Source organism: Odontesthes bonariensis, chromosome 12 (genome assembly GCF_027942865.1).
Source record: "Odontesthes bonariensis isolate fOdoBon6 chromosome 12, fOdoBon6.hap1, whole genome shotgun sequence".
NCBI lineage: Eukaryota > Metazoa > Chordata > Actinopteri > Atheriniformes > Atherinopsidae > Odontesthes > Odontesthes bonariensis.
Window position 1 is genome coordinate 15,932,044 of NC_134517.1, and position 14,557 is coordinate 15,946,600.

At 42.1% G+C, this 14,557-nt stretch overlaps 1 protein-coding gene across 13 annotated transcripts in view; it reads right to left on the reverse strand.

Annotated features, from left to right (window-relative positions):
• The window catches only part of mycbp2 (MYC binding protein 2), a 63,493-nt gene that overhangs the window by 20,080 nt on the left and 28,856 nt on the right, over positions 1-14,557 (reverse strand). For 10 of the 13 annotated variants that reach the window (XM_075479273.1, XM_075479270.1, XM_075479276.1 and 7 more), the window contains 29 exons: positions 14,248-14,420; positions 13,959-14,084; positions 13,650-13,777; positions 13,055-13,146; positions 12,801-12,935; positions 12,572-12,655; positions 12,367-12,463; positions 12,079-12,271; positions 11,518-11,792; positions 11,146-11,367; positions 10,797-10,988; positions 9,733-9,939; positions 9,475-9,612; positions 9,186-9,364; positions 8,962-9,104; positions 8,745-8,845; positions 8,425-8,643; positions 8,109-8,331; positions 6,321-6,439; positions 5,690-5,777; positions 5,547-5,596; positions 5,259-5,431; positions 4,959-5,103; positions 4,625-4,831; positions 4,233-4,288; positions 4,037-4,152; positions 3,742-3,839; positions 2,560-2,676; positions 1,825-1,965 (listed from right to left, as the gene is read on the reverse strand). In XM_075479273.1, the coding sequence (XP_075335388.1) occupies positions 1,825-1,965; positions 2,560-2,676; positions 3,742-3,839; positions 4,037-4,152; positions 4,233-4,288; positions 4,625-4,831; positions 4,959-5,103; positions 5,259-5,431; positions 5,547-5,596; positions 5,690-5,777; positions 6,321-6,439; positions 8,109-8,331; positions 8,425-8,643; positions 8,745-8,845; positions 8,962-9,104; positions 9,186-9,364; positions 9,475-9,612; positions 9,733-9,939; positions 10,797-10,988; positions 11,146-11,367; positions 11,518-11,792; positions 12,079-12,271; positions 12,367-12,463; positions 12,572-12,655; positions 12,801-12,935; positions 13,055-13,146; positions 13,650-13,777; positions 13,959-14,084; positions 14,248-14,420 (4,237 nt within the window). The remainder of the gene's footprint in view (positions 1-1,824; positions 1,966-2,559; positions 2,677-3,741; positions 3,840-4,036; positions 4,153-4,232; positions 4,289-4,624; positions 4,832-4,958; positions 5,104-5,258; positions 5,432-5,546; positions 5,597-5,689; positions 5,778-6,320; positions 6,440-8,108; positions 8,332-8,424; positions 8,644-8,744; positions 8,846-8,961; positions 9,105-9,185; positions 9,365-9,474; positions 9,613-9,732; positions 9,940-10,796; positions 10,989-11,145; positions 11,368-11,517; positions 11,793-12,078; positions 12,272-12,366; positions 12,464-12,571; positions 12,656-12,800; positions 12,936-13,054; positions 13,147-13,649; positions 13,778-13,958; positions 14,085-14,247; positions 14,421-14,557) is intronic. The other 3 variants (XM_075479277.1, XM_075479275.1, XM_075479269.1) reach the window with 2 other exon arrangements.

Sequence of the window (14,557 nt, forward strand, 5' to 3'; positions counted from 1 at the left end):
TGTTACTAAGCACACATTTTGTGTGCAAGATCCAACCACTCTCGGTAGACACAACATGAGAAATTTCAATCAACTTAGGAGCAGTTCAGTTACACAAAAGAGAAATAGAGAATGATCCTACTCAAAAAAATGCAAAATGTTCAGTTATGTTTATACAGTCTAGAAGGAGGCATGCTATGGCACACATGGATACAGGACTATAATGTATATTACAAGCCTTTCAACCAAGACCTCATGCAACAGACTGGACATTAGAATCTGAAACCTCATGCAACATACAAGCCTGAAGAGCAATTACTTAAAAATCCCAAATGTGATAACTGCAGTAGTCTAGAGGAGCCGTAGCAATTGATATATTGTGTTATCACTGTACAGACAACCATGCAACTATAGTTTGACCTCCTTCTGTAATTAACACTGTGGGAGAATGTCACAGAGGGGTTTTTAAGGGGACAAGTAGAGTAACAGATAAGACAATTGGCTGTGGGGCAGTGAAACTATTCATCCCGCCTTCATACAACTCACCTGTGGTGGGAATTTAGTTAAGGGGGTCCATGACAATAAGCCGATATCCCTGACTCCTTGGCTAGCGTTAAAGACATTCTGAGCAACAAATTGTAAAACAGTCAAGAAACAGTAGACGACTCAAGAGAGGAGAGAAAGAAGGGGGAAGGGGAAGGTGAACATATTTTTTTGGAAGAAAAAAAATAAAGATATATATACAAAGGCTTGGCCTTTCTGCATTTTCCTGAGACAGGAGAGAGTGAAGAGGAGAGGACACATATTCTGACTGGTGTCCTACCAGTCGGACCAAAAAGGCCCCAAAAGGGACTGCGAATACAGGCAAAGCCTGTTCATAGGTGAGGGGGGGGGGGGTCTTTATTTTCTAAATCCACAACAAAATTACTTTAAAAAAGAAAAAAAAAGAAAGAGGACAATGTAGATAAAGAAGAAACTTCCAAAAAAATTCCCCACTTGGATGATGTAGTGTGTCATGCTGTTCAGACAGAGACCTTACACGGAAGCCTTTTAGCACCTAAAGCATCCCAGTGTAGAGGTGGAATTGTAGTGCAGCAGAGGTACAATGTTCCACAGAGACTTTTTGTAGACCAGTGATTGCTTCATGACAGAAAACCACCTTCTTGTATACACTCTTCTCTTTTATTGCAATACCACGAAGACATGCGGTCGTAGTCAAATTTCCCACGGTTTTCTGGCAGTTTTTTGTGGCATGGAGCAAAATGTGCCAGACACCCCTTATTATCACATGCTGCAGTGTGCAACCATTTCCTAACTGTGAGTGAGCTGTGGTAGCTGCAGCAAGGCGAAAATGAAAGACCCAACAATGCACACGAACCAGCTGCGCCACAGGATGTTTATATTTTTTCCTTGTCAGTCAATCCCTGCAATGGGAAGTTCACTTTAACGCACTAGGTGTCCTCTATACTACTTAGCCACGTGAGCAGTTAGTGTCCATCAAAACAAACAAAAAGAGGCTTTTAACAGATAACATTCTGCCTTTAGACATGGGTTAACGCATGCACACTTCCAGCAGTTCGTCTGCACAGTGTGTTAGTGTAAGTTTCATATTCAGTGTTGCCCAGATAGACATCCCATGCAAGAAAACACCCCAACAAGTTACACTTCATCTGATGATTTACCATGCTTCAAGGACATTTGTGCAGAGGGTGCCAAACACAAGTGAGTCCTTGAAAACCCCTTATAATTAAAACAACACAGGTGAGCTCTTCCCCAAACGAACAGTGCAGGAGCCTGTCATTATCAAACTTCATCAGACTACACAGCGGGCCTTCTTCTACTTACGTCGGCTGGGACCAGAAGGTTCCTGCCCAGGTGCTGATTAAAAGAGAGACACCAGGCTTCTGTGTAACCATTCATGCTGGGAACATACTTCTTTACTGTTTCATCATTGAGCCTGAGCCACACACCATCATCATTGTGGATCTAAGGGAAAACAAGCAACAGAGCAGAGCACAGCCATGCCGTCCTGTTACTACGGAAACAGAAGGGGAGCATTCTCATACACACACTCGGCATCTCTGAGGCTGCAGAAAAGCTATCCCAAGATGAAAGGCTGAGGTTACAGGAGGGTGGAGGTGAGAGATTGTCCCTGGAGCTACCGCTAAAGTGCGCGTGTTGTTCGTATCGACAAATATACCGAGTATGTTAAAGTACTACGTTAAAGAGCACCTGTTGCGTTCGCTCCATGCTTAATTTCGGATTTAAATGCATCACGTCCTTTGAACTCATAAGGAAAGCATCAAAGCCTTTTGTGTAGCCTCAGAGTGCCTTGCAAGAGTATGAAGCAACATAAAGTTAGAGCAACAAATTTATAAGGTAATAAATCATTCTAGAGAGGTAATTACATTAAACACAGAAAATGACTTGAAGCTGTTAATCTAGTCAAAACATCTAGGATTGCAATATTTACGATTCTGCACTTATTGATTTATAGAAGAAGAAACAGAAATAGATTAAAAGTGGACACGAGTGCTCCAGCTAGGGTATTTATAGTCTGCCTGGTCTTCCGTCAATTACCTCGTCAATGAAAGTGATAGTGCCATTGACATGCACTATGCCTATCTGTTCACTCTGCAGGGAGGGGTGACTACGCACACGCAGGCCTGCGCTGTCCTTGGACACAAATTTGCGGACCTGAGAGAAGCAGAGGGAAGATGGAGACCGTGAGAGGCAGGAGCAAAGAATAGAATGAATAAAAATGACAAAAAAGTGCAGCAGAAGAAGAGAAAAGAGGAAGCAGGGCATGTTGAAAGTGGGAGATTGCATGCGTTAACCGAAACAAGAGTCTGCTTCCGAGTTTATGCACCGTCACAGCGAGAGATGGAAAAAAGAAAAACTTTAGGAGCTTCATTTTAAGTTGGATGAAGTTTTTAATCTTGCATTTCCCATTTACTTATAGACTGAAGCATCACAGACCACAGAACACGAGTTCCAAAGAAGTATAAACAAAAGTGAATAAAAGCACACGTTGTTGCTTGTTTCCCCATCATGATTGCAGTTAAAATGAAATAACGTTCACAAAATGATGATGAGTGCACTTTGGTGCACTTTCTTCCTCCGAAGCCATTTCCAGTCACAAGTCCTTTTTAAAGTATGCCGATAATCAATCGTCTCTAGAGTAGATTACATGGCTGAAATCCAGAAACCTTATCCAGCAGTCAGTGTGTTTACATGCACACTATTAACCAAGTATCATGTGCAATCAGACACGGGGTGTTTATACAGGGTGTCAGTCATGACCTCATCTGTTTATTATCTGTTCATTTGCACATTAAACACAGGAAAAGCAGCATCACACTGGATTCCTTTTTTCCTCATCATCCGATGAATGTAAATGAGGATTTACGCAGTCGTTTACTTTGTAATAATTCCATCTCCAACTGAACAGACACAGTTTATAATTAGTTTTTATGTCCTTTGCCTTCCTGTGGTTCACCGCTTGTGTTCGTCAGAACAGAAAACGAGAGCAAAGAGGAGAAAACCGCTCAAATCTGCACGGATGTGCAAAATGTATGAATAGAAATGCAAAAGCCGCCTTCTAAGTCATGGAGATGTTTTTTTTTTTAAGTGTTACCAAATACAACTAATTCTGGTCCGAGTTGTACACTTGTTATTTTAAGTGTGTTCATGTTTATAGCTCCAAATTCTGGGTGTTCAGCTGGAGGAGAAAAATAAAAAATAAATAAAAAAATCCCTCACCTTGCTAGGCTGAGGTTCAGCCTTTGGTTTGACCATCTGAGTTCCAGGTGGTATCATGCCTTTGGGCGGGTCTTTGACTTCCACCTCCAAACCGGCATCTTAAAGAGCAAACAATCATTAACTCGAACTGTAAAGTATCATCTGTTTGTTTTCAAATGTTAATCCTCGTCTCTCTGAAACTGCAGTGTGTTACGTCACTAGGTGGCGGGAGCAGAGGGCTCATGATTGTAGTCGCTGCAGAACGCATCTATAAAGAAAAATGTGGCTTTTCAAATGGCTGATTAGGTCGGCCTACCTATTTCAATGCCATCAATGGTGACATGGATTGTGTAAAGGCCGACTGCTCCTGGAGTCCAGTTGGCACTGTATGTTCCATCGGTGTTGGCACGGATAAGCATATTCTCACTGGGTCTGTATGAGGGATGATCAATGAGTAGATTGTATCTCAATGACAAAAGAGTAAGGTGAGGTAGCTGTGATGTGTCACTTACCTCTTTGGGGTGGGTGAAGCAAAGCGCAGCTCTTCAAAGGAGTAGTTTTCATATGCCTAAAATAGACAAAGATTTTGAGTATGACGGTAACAATCAAACAAACTAGATCCAGTGCATCTATTTTTAATTTTCCGGTGATTTTGAAACACTGCACAGGTCTGTGTCTCACCTCAAAAGCAATTATTTACTTTTAGTCTTTTCAATAAAGCGTCATATTTACCGTTAGCCGAATTTCCCATACGAGCTAGATTATTGTTCAATGTGAAACTGCCAATGCAATCCCATTAAAAGGAACATAGTGTACGCCATCTAAATATTGGAGAATCTGCAAGCTGCCGAATGTAAATGAGAGTGGTGGTGGGTGAGTGAAGCCCCAACAACACGATGCTGACCTTCATCATGGTGATAGCAATGTAGCGGGCTTCTTTAACTATCATGGGCTCATACGTGGCCTCCAGCTTAGGCACTGGCAGACCGCCAAAGGTTAGGTCAGGACCAGAGGAAGAAGGGGAGGAGCTTCCGTTGAGCCGCTGCAGCTTCTTCACATTGTCTGGCTGCACGGACTTCTTCTGTGAAACGGGTACAGCCTTCACCTCCACCTAGGCATGAAACAGAGTTAACAAGTAAGAAAGATCTGACACCTTTAACTACTCTACAGATTTGGACAAAACTACATTCTGATATACCTCGTGTTAAATACAGCAACTGCAAAGCAATCATCCTTACCTTCATGTTAGGAACGTGCACCACGTCCCCGTACTGGTCTTTAGTCTGAACAACCACAGTAGCTGGCCACCCACAACGTATATCATCTTTGTTCAGGATCAGAGATGTCTTCTGAGGATCTGCGTAAGAGTCCGGCTGCAGCCACCTGGACAAAACAAGCAACAAGGGAAGAACAAGTCACGAATGAAGTCATTCATCAATCCATCTTTCAGATGCTTCACATTTGACAAGAAGTCTCTATAATGAGATGAGGTTGTTAAGATGGTCTGTGCTGTACTCCATTAAAACACAGAGACACACCTGGCCAGACGCCCTCCACTTGAGTTCTGTACACAGGTAATGAAGTCCTCAAGAAATGAGTGCTCATTGGTTTGGAGGTGCAGGGGAAGATTCCCCTCAAGGGCCTCCAGGATGGTGGGGGAGTGAGACAAAGCCAGACCCTTTCCCAGGATCCCTGAGTGGGCTTTACACACCTGGTTGAGAGCCATTTAAAAAAAAAAAGCAATTTAAGAAGTTCAAAAAGAAGCTGGGAAATCCTTCACACAAGAGGAAATGAATACCTCCAGATTAATTTAACAGATTACATACCTGAAGAGAGGCTTCCTCAAGAATCTCAAGATCTTCTTCTAATTCATTGCCTAAAGTTCAAATGAAAAAATAATTGAATTACATAATGTTTACCTCCTTAAATTTGCCACATCAAAAATTCCTTTATGCACCGTTTTGCATACCTATAGGGAGAGCCAGGTCTTTCTTCATGAGAGCCGCAGCACACACACTACCGAGGTACGCCAACTCCTTCTCTAATTGGATGATACCCTGAAATGTCCAAAGTGCTCAATCAGTCTTTCTTTTTTTTTTAAACAATCAATATCCAGATATATCAAGGCCTAACATGCGATACAGTTAAAAAATAAATAAATAGATTTAAAAAAGTGTTAGAAAGATAGATTGATAGATTAATTGAGACTATTATTGGCCATTTATAAAATCATCTTAAAGGGCATATCGTTTCATGGAATCGGCCACTGAATAGAAGGTCAACAACCAAAGAAAAAAAGTGCAGAGCCATCTGCATTGCAAGCAGTTTCGTCAGAAACTGGGTTTCCGTTCACGAGTGATGCAAATCCGAAGGGATCTTTTGAAAAACTTGAAAAAAAAACTTATTTTAGAATATAAACCTTTTGTATGGAAACCAAAATGTGGCGGAACACTAACTTTTCTCATACATGCAGAATAGGTTTACTTTTTTTAATGCTTTATAATATCAGGTGCAAAAAAATAAATAAATTTAAAAAAAATGGGCATCACAGTCATAGTCAGCCATAGAAAAAAACCCATACATCAGAAGAGTGTCCGTACCTCATCAGGGCCAGGGTTGAATTCATATCCCACAGCCACACACTTAAAGCCATAGAAGCAAGCTTTCTCATCTTTCACATAATCCGAGGCCGTTTCCAGTGAAAACAAAACTTCATTTCCTGAAAGGAGAGAAGACAGAAATACAAATTAAGGGTTCAAAAGATAAAAAATAAAAAGGGAAAGCTGGGCAGAGTTCAGTCACTGATGGCTCCCATCTATTGACAGTTGTTCAATATTCTCATTAGGTAGAATAAAGCAAATACAGAATCATAAAAATAAAGAATAATGAACTACATCTGAGTTGCAAAGCCACATTTGTGCTGTCACTGCTCAATTGCTGTCTTTATTTATCATCCAATGTATTTATTTCTAATTGCTGCTATGGTCTGACTGTAAACATATAAATGCTGTCCTAATACAGAATAATTTCTTCTTTTTCCTGTTATATAACAATCTTGCCTTTCTCACTACAGTACCAGCAATTTTGGGATTTTCTTGAAACTTCCCCTTCGAGGTATGTAGCAATCATCCCGAGCCTTGACCTCCAGAGCTCTAAACAAACTAGAGGCCCAGATCTGCCGCCTTGAGAAATTTATTTTGGGGGGAAAAAAAAAAAAAAAAAAAAAAAAAAATAGAAAACTATCGCATGAAGAATGGTGATAAAGACAAACAATTTTCCTCATAAATGGAAGCACAGCCATACAAGGTTAATAAAACAAGGTCACCGGTAATAGAATAACGCATCGGATAGGATCGGCTTCTGTTGTCCTTTGAATCAGTTTTTTTCTATGTTTCATGGCATTTGGGTTTCTGTGGTTAATGCCAACTCAAAAACAAGAATATCAAGAAAAAAAAAAAAAACAGAAAAAAACATAACACAGCTCCTCATAGTAAAATGACCCAGCCTGCCCTTTTTTGGGGAGAGGGGGGGGGATTTGGACTCTTGGTCTTTCCTCTTGGTTTATTCTTTGCTATTTGGATATACATTCGCTATGTGCTTTTAAAAACTCTTGTGAGCGGTTGTATAGTTCACTTGACTTAAGAAAGAAAAGAGCAAATAATGCTTTAACAGTACGTTTGGTTGATCATTTATATCCTGCCTAAGAAATCTGACTCCTCGTGGGCATTCTTTCATTTTATCCCCAATCAGAAGATGGAACTTAGGATTTCAAGTGTGTCACTGAATGCTCCACCAGTGGCTCTGCCATTACTGAAAAAGACTTATTAACTTGGTGAAAAGCAGCCCATTCCATCCAGCAAACAATTCTTAAGGTTGGTCTGTAAAAACTTAAACAAAATACAGAGGACTGGACTGACATTAAAGCCTGGCATTTACGGGCGATCCTTGTGACAGATGAATTATGACGACGATAAATCTCCTGGCTGGCAGTTACGTTCTGCCATGCAGCGTTTTACAACCTGCACTAGTTCAACACATGACTACTGTAAATTAATGGTGGAAAAACAAGCTGTTCTTTCTGTTTCATTTTGACCACAGCACGTCACAGACATTCCAGTAAGATCCCAGGATTTTGTCTCCTTTAAAAAGACTTAGAGAAAAAAAAAAAGAGAGAGGAAAAAAAAAGAGGCGATAACCTTTTCTTTTCTCTTTTTTTTTTATCCTAGACTCTTCATATTGCACTTTATTACTATAATAAGAGACCTCTTGAGTCTAGTATGTCTTTTCGAGCTGGAACCTTGGGATTCATTATGATTCTGCTATCCTCAATGCGTTCGTACTTAAGTAATGCTCTGTGTCCAATTAAAAAAATTGAAAACTGCTTTTACCCGGCAGCACAAGAACAGTGGTCGGCCAGCCTGTGGAGCCTGAGAACTTCTTGAGCTCAGTCCAGGTGTTGATGGTGTCGTGGATCAATGGTTTGCCCCCTAGGTTGGACAGGTGGAGCGTCCGGCTGGGGATGAGCAGACGCAGGACGTCCTCCGGCTGTGCTGTGCCGCACTGGGGATCAAACTCAATAGTGGTCCAACGAACACAGTCTGGGAATGATACCTGGGGAAATGTGAGACAGACCAGGACTTCAAGCTTCTCCTAGTTGCTTAACTTGCCCCTTAATGTTTAGTATGCAAAAGAAACTGACTGTACCCTGTACTGTGTAACACCAGCTTGTTTGTAAGGGTGGTCGCTCTCAATGACTGAGTAGTGGTTAGAGGTGGTGCAAGCCGACAGGCCTTGCTCAGGCTGGTTGCCAGTGGTGCTGTCTGTCGACTGGTTGGGGTTGAAGGTGGGCGGGGCGTATTTTTGGTTGAGGGCAGAGACAGCGGGTAACAACTCTTGAACAAGTCCAAAGACCTCAACAGCAGCCTGGAAGAAGAAAGGAGGCATTTTAGCACACGGCGTCACATCAGGAAGAGACGTATTAGTGGAAGACAAAGGATCTAACCCTCCCTGGTTTGAACCCATACCTTAGGCACAGATGCAGCAACAGGGCCAATGTAGGCCAGAATAAGAGGCAGGAGCATGGAGAATAGGCTGGAGGAACTTAGCAATTCTGGAATGTCATCCACTGGAGGCACAAAAGGCCAAAAGTATATAACTTCAGACAGACAGAAAAGATCAAATTCCACAAGTGTCTCCCCAAAAATTACCAATGCTGTCAAAATTCAAGTTAGTTGTGCTTACCATCAACTGCAAACGCCCTATGAAGGAGATCCTTTGCGGCTCTTACCACAGCACTGACCACAGACAAAGATCTGCTACAGTTTTTGTCTTCCTCGTTGGCTTTGCTTAGCAGCTGAGACTGGAGGTCCCCATCATACTCGCTCCTTCAGCAGCGAGAAAAACAAGTCAGGGAAAAAAAATCACTTGAAATATGAGATGTTAGAAGAGGCTGGTTCGGTGCTTACCTGTAGTAGAGAATCTGTGGGATCTGGCCTCTGGTCTGGTTGGTCCCATTGCTACTTAAGCTGCAGGTGCTGAAGGTGAAGGACACACCATCAGAGCATTGCACTGTGGTCATACCTCCATCTCCATTAGCCGTCCGGCTGCCATAGTTTCGTAATCGGACGGCATACTTCACCCCTTCCTGCAACAATATGAAGTCGAACTTGTTGTAAATTACTGCAGATAATAGCTGAATATCTTAGTATATTCAAAGTAAATCCATGGAAAGTATTCACTAGAGAGCTTACGTACCTTAAGTGGCACAGCCTTGTCCAGACGAATCTCAGCAATATCACTGGGTGAATCATCTGTGCTGTAAGTGCCCTTGACCAGCTCCAACGACGTCCACCTGTGAGTATGTGCTGAGTCACCTGGGTGTTCTGTCTGCGCCTGAAGGACAAAGGGAGGACAAAGGGAAGAAAAAAGAAAAAAAAAAAACATTGTAAAAAGAACAAAAATTGATTGAACTGAAAAAATAAAAACAGGCTGAAATGTATCATCATCACTCACGTCATCGGCCAGCACCTCCAGTTCATACTCATGGATGCCCCCTCCTCCATAGACACAGACACCCACCAGCACAATGCCTGGCTTGTCCACTGTCAGACAGATGGCGTCCGGGGAGCCGTTGCCTGTGTTCCAACTGCGGCCCTGGCTTGTTTTGGTGAAGCGGTTGGGAGATGCTTTCACAGAGTGGAGAGAGTTCAGCCCATCAACCTAATAAACAAGAAAATACTAAGAAATGCAGCCAAACATACCAATACTGTTGCATAAGCATTGGGGGCTAATGAACATATTTGATGAGGAAGGTCTGCAATATGTATTTCATCTAAAGATGTAGATTGAGAGAAAATTGTCAAAAAAAATAAATAAATCTCATGCCTTGCATGATCTATATAAAATGAACAGTCACTATTTATATCAGCCCGATGACGACAGAGAGCCAGACACAGCTGCAGAGGGGCCTATCCAGGTACTCTGAGGAGGAAGAGTGGTTTCCCTGACAACAGACTGGGGAGGAAAAACAGTGGGGTGGAGGGCTGCTGTCAAGTTGCATTACTATGGCAACAGCAGGTCTGACTGCATTACGTGAGTGCAGAGAGTGATGATAATTAAAGGAAGAGTGTATGAGAGGGAGGGTGACAGATATCTGTCACTCCCACTTAATGACTCAGCATACTTTAAGGACAAAAACAAAGAGGCTGCATCTATCAATGTGAAAAGCTGCTACGTAAAAGATGTCGTGACCGAGAAGGAGAGAAAAAAAAAAATGAGGAAAGACCTGAATGACAGATCTCATCTGAACCATATAAAGCTGCACTGTGTTGGTTTGAATCCATCAATAGGACGGACAGACATGAGTAAAATGTGAATACCTGAAGCAGAGGCAGAGATAAACAAAATATGTGTTGAAACTACAGATTTTAGTCCTTTTTATGCTCCTGAAAACAGAGCTCTAAGAGTGCAGATGATGATTTAGTGTTTGACAAAGTTTAGCCCCGTGTCCCTACATACAAGGTCCTCTGTGTGTGCTGTGCAGGTGTTGGGAGGGTTTTTGTGTCAAGGAAAGTTACCTCAGAGCCCAGGGCGGAGGCAGTGAGTTCAGAGACGATGGAGGCCAGCAGACCACACGTATTGGAGACCAAGTGAGGAGAGAACAGCTCCACCTCCTTCCTCAAACACTTCCTCACGGGCAGCACCACAATCACAAGCATTTTCTCTAGTACTTCTCTGAAACTGGTCATGCCCATCAAGTTCTCCTCCGTCTAAAGGTGTAAGACAAGAAGATCAACAGACTTTATTTTCTCCTTAATCATGTTACAAGTTTACTTTTAAGGATCAAATGTCCCTACATTCTCATCTATCATACAATTCCTGGGTCACTGATAGTCCCCGATTGTGAGAGGTGTGCAAACAACTCACATGGCTTAGTTTCTCCATATGCGCCACCAACAGGGGGAATCTGTGAGCAAGGGCAGAGTCATTCTCTGTGCTGACTTGTTTGACCAGCGAACGCAGCAGCACTTCTCCGTCATATGCAATAGGGAGGATGGATGTCAGCTTGACTGAGGTATTACACAGAGCCGACATTACAGCTGCCAGCAGACGGCTACTGGATGTGCGAAAATTGGCTTCAGCAATGTCCTAAAACACAGGGAGAACAGGGAAGAGGTTTTTATTAATTTATTTTTTTTGTTGTACCGATAATATTTTTAGGAATCGGTAGTTCTGAAAATGAGGATGATCATCAATAAAGAAAACAATAATAATAATAATAATATGAAATCCTCCTACCTGGTCTAGGCAATTGAGCAGATCGCACAGGCAAGCCCACTGCAAAGCAGGCGTTGGGTAGAAAGAGTGAAAACAGGCGGTGAAGGTGTTGTGGCACTCCTGCAGCACAGCTTCCAGCAAGGTGAGAGGTTGAGACAAGTAGCCCTGGGGATCATTGTCCAGTTTCGTCAGACAGTTGTCCATGCCTTCTGACAGAATCTTCTTCAGCAGGCTGCGCGTCTTTCCCACACACTCTGCCAGCTTGCTCGACTCCTCCACTACAGCTTTGGTGCTGGCTAGAAACCAAACCATGGATGGGAAAAGAAAACAAAGAGATATGATGTGAAAAATACTGTTTTTATTAAAGTTTTATTAACACGCCTTCTTGCACTAAACACATCTTAATGCTCTACCTTGCGTAGTAGGGAAAAATTTGTCAGTGCTTATTTATATACAAGTATTTATGTACTTGAATACTATATTAGTTATGTTACATAAAGTCAGAGTCGTATAATCTCCTTATAACAAATTATAGAGGATGCAGTCAACATTAAAGTGCATTTAGTTTCTCTTTGTTCCCACCGGCAATGGGGAAGATCTCACAGATGTAGACCCTGAGCAGGCGGAGGCAGCACGTGCCAACAAAACGAAGCCTCTCAAGGTCCAGCAGGGTGGCTGTGTACTGGAAACCCTTCAGCCCTCGTAGCTCCTCCACACCCAAAACCAATGTGGTCCAGCTCCAGTGAAGGATGCTCAGCAGTGACTCAAAACACTCCTATAACGAGACATTCAAACACAGCGAAAATACTTCAGAAAATCACTTAAACTGGTAATTACAAAATACCAATCAAAAAAAGAGACGCAACTCACCACTGAGACTGTACGGGCAAATGAACGCTTAAGGATGTGAACTGGTTCACTAGTCTGCTGTTTCCCTTTCGAAGCATTGCCATCATTCGAAGGAAGCCTGATGATAACATTTAAAAGAAATGATCGAGATCGTTCACCTTGACAAGCCTGGAGACATGAAAAAGGCTTGAATTGCTGTAAAGAAAGTGTAGGGAATTTTGCCTGCCTGTAAAGTAGTTGTGGTATTTGACCCGCATTGACGTCTGTACCGTTGTTTGACTTCTTAGAGCTTTTAAACTGAAAAACCACCCTAAAAAAAGAAGGAAAAAAATACAAATCGCATTTTTTAAAAAAAGGTAAATCAATAAAAAACACTGAAGATTTAAAATATTTTCCATTCATGGGTCAATGGGCATGTGTCTTGATATATTATCTTGTTAGCATATCAGTTTTACCCATCGTCAGTCGTGATGGTAGCCTGTCCATGAGAGCCGCAGTCACTGCTGGGACCAGACACTCGGGCCCACGCCACATACCACCAGCCGAGCTGCAGCAACACCGGCTCATCAAACATCATGGCATATTTCTCCCTGAAAATAAAAAAGAGCCATCAACCACAATCTGAAATTATATCCCTCCAAAAATACCTGCAGGAGGACTAAAGCGAAACATCATTTTCAGGTTCTAAAAACTGATAAATCAACCGTACCTGGCAGCGCAGTCATAAGCCAGAACATCAGTCTCAGCCAGGAGATCGCCGTCCGTCTCATGGTCGCCCCCGTCAGGTCCCAGCTCAAAAAGCTGCGCAAAAATATTACTTTGAGAAAGCCTCGCTTAATCGGTCAAGTTTATATTCTACGCAGGAAAGACATGATTCATTTTAGGAGGTCCCAGAAACTTTGGCGAAACCGAAATGAAAGATACGTATGTAACTATGGTTCTATGAATCCTGGATGACAGTAGGGATGAAATAGAACTAAGCACTGATGTTCCAGTGAGCAGCATTAAAGGAGGTCCCTAAAATTCTCTAAAAAAAAAAAACTTTAAAAAAAACCTCAAGAATAAAAAAACAAACTGATTTCTTAATTACAATGAAAACTGATCTAAACACATCATTTTACAAATTCAGATTTTTTTTTTTAATTTTTAATACCGCAGAAACCAACTAATATTTCAACCTATCACCAAGACTGAAGGTGGAACCTCACCAAACCTAACAACCTCACAGAACAAGGGAGTCCAAAAATGATGGCAAAAGTGAAAAAAATAATAATAATCCATCTTAAGGAAAAAGGGCTGCTTACCTTTATCTTGGCAGTGTATTCCCCTCGTCCCCCGAACAGGCCCAACCCACCCAGCAGGATGTCTGCATCGGCACAGAAGCGGATGGCCTCCACAGAATGGGCTGAGTAACCCCAACCGCCACCGTGACCTACAACATCGCACAGTGAATCAAAAAGGCTGTGCAGGCTACAAAAGAACTAAATTATCTATAGGCTCCGACATCAAAAGTAAAAAAAATAAACTTTGCCAAGTCTGAAATATTCACGTTAATACAAGCCCCATAAGCCAAATATGTCTCCCACCTTAATATGTGTAAAGAGCGCACTTACTCTCAAAGCGGTTCACCACACTGTAGTCCTCTTTGGAGTAGACCTTCATTACTGCCTGGGTTTCTTCCTCTGCACTGGCTACACCCATTTTCAGCTCCTGCATGGCTGCTAATGTATCCAGGCAACCTAAGAAGAGTGTACACCTTTTTTTTTTAGCATTGGTGGACAAAAAATGTTTAGAACTAACCAAACAGAATTTAAAAATAAATAAATAAATCAAAGAACACCATTACAATATAATAACAAATAAGGCCCTCAAAGGTGCCAAGTGGTTCGTGCTCTGGATTACCGAGGATGTGCAGGGCTCCGTGAGAGCGAGTGGTGGCTGCCTGCGATCCTGAGGGCAATGCCAGCTCAGGACTGAGGATGCTACAGCGAGCCTGCAGATCTGTTACAGAGGGCATCCTGGCGTCAGCTATCACTGCATTGTAGGACCACATCTCCCTTGAGGCTGGTAGAAACCTAAAAGCAGAAAAAGAGCCATGGATGAGAGTTAAGACATGGAGAAGATTATTAACCACAGTTAGGGGGAAAGGGGGAAAAACAAAAAACTTTGATAATAACAGAAGCTTTTCACTTGTATTTTTTTTTTTTTTTTT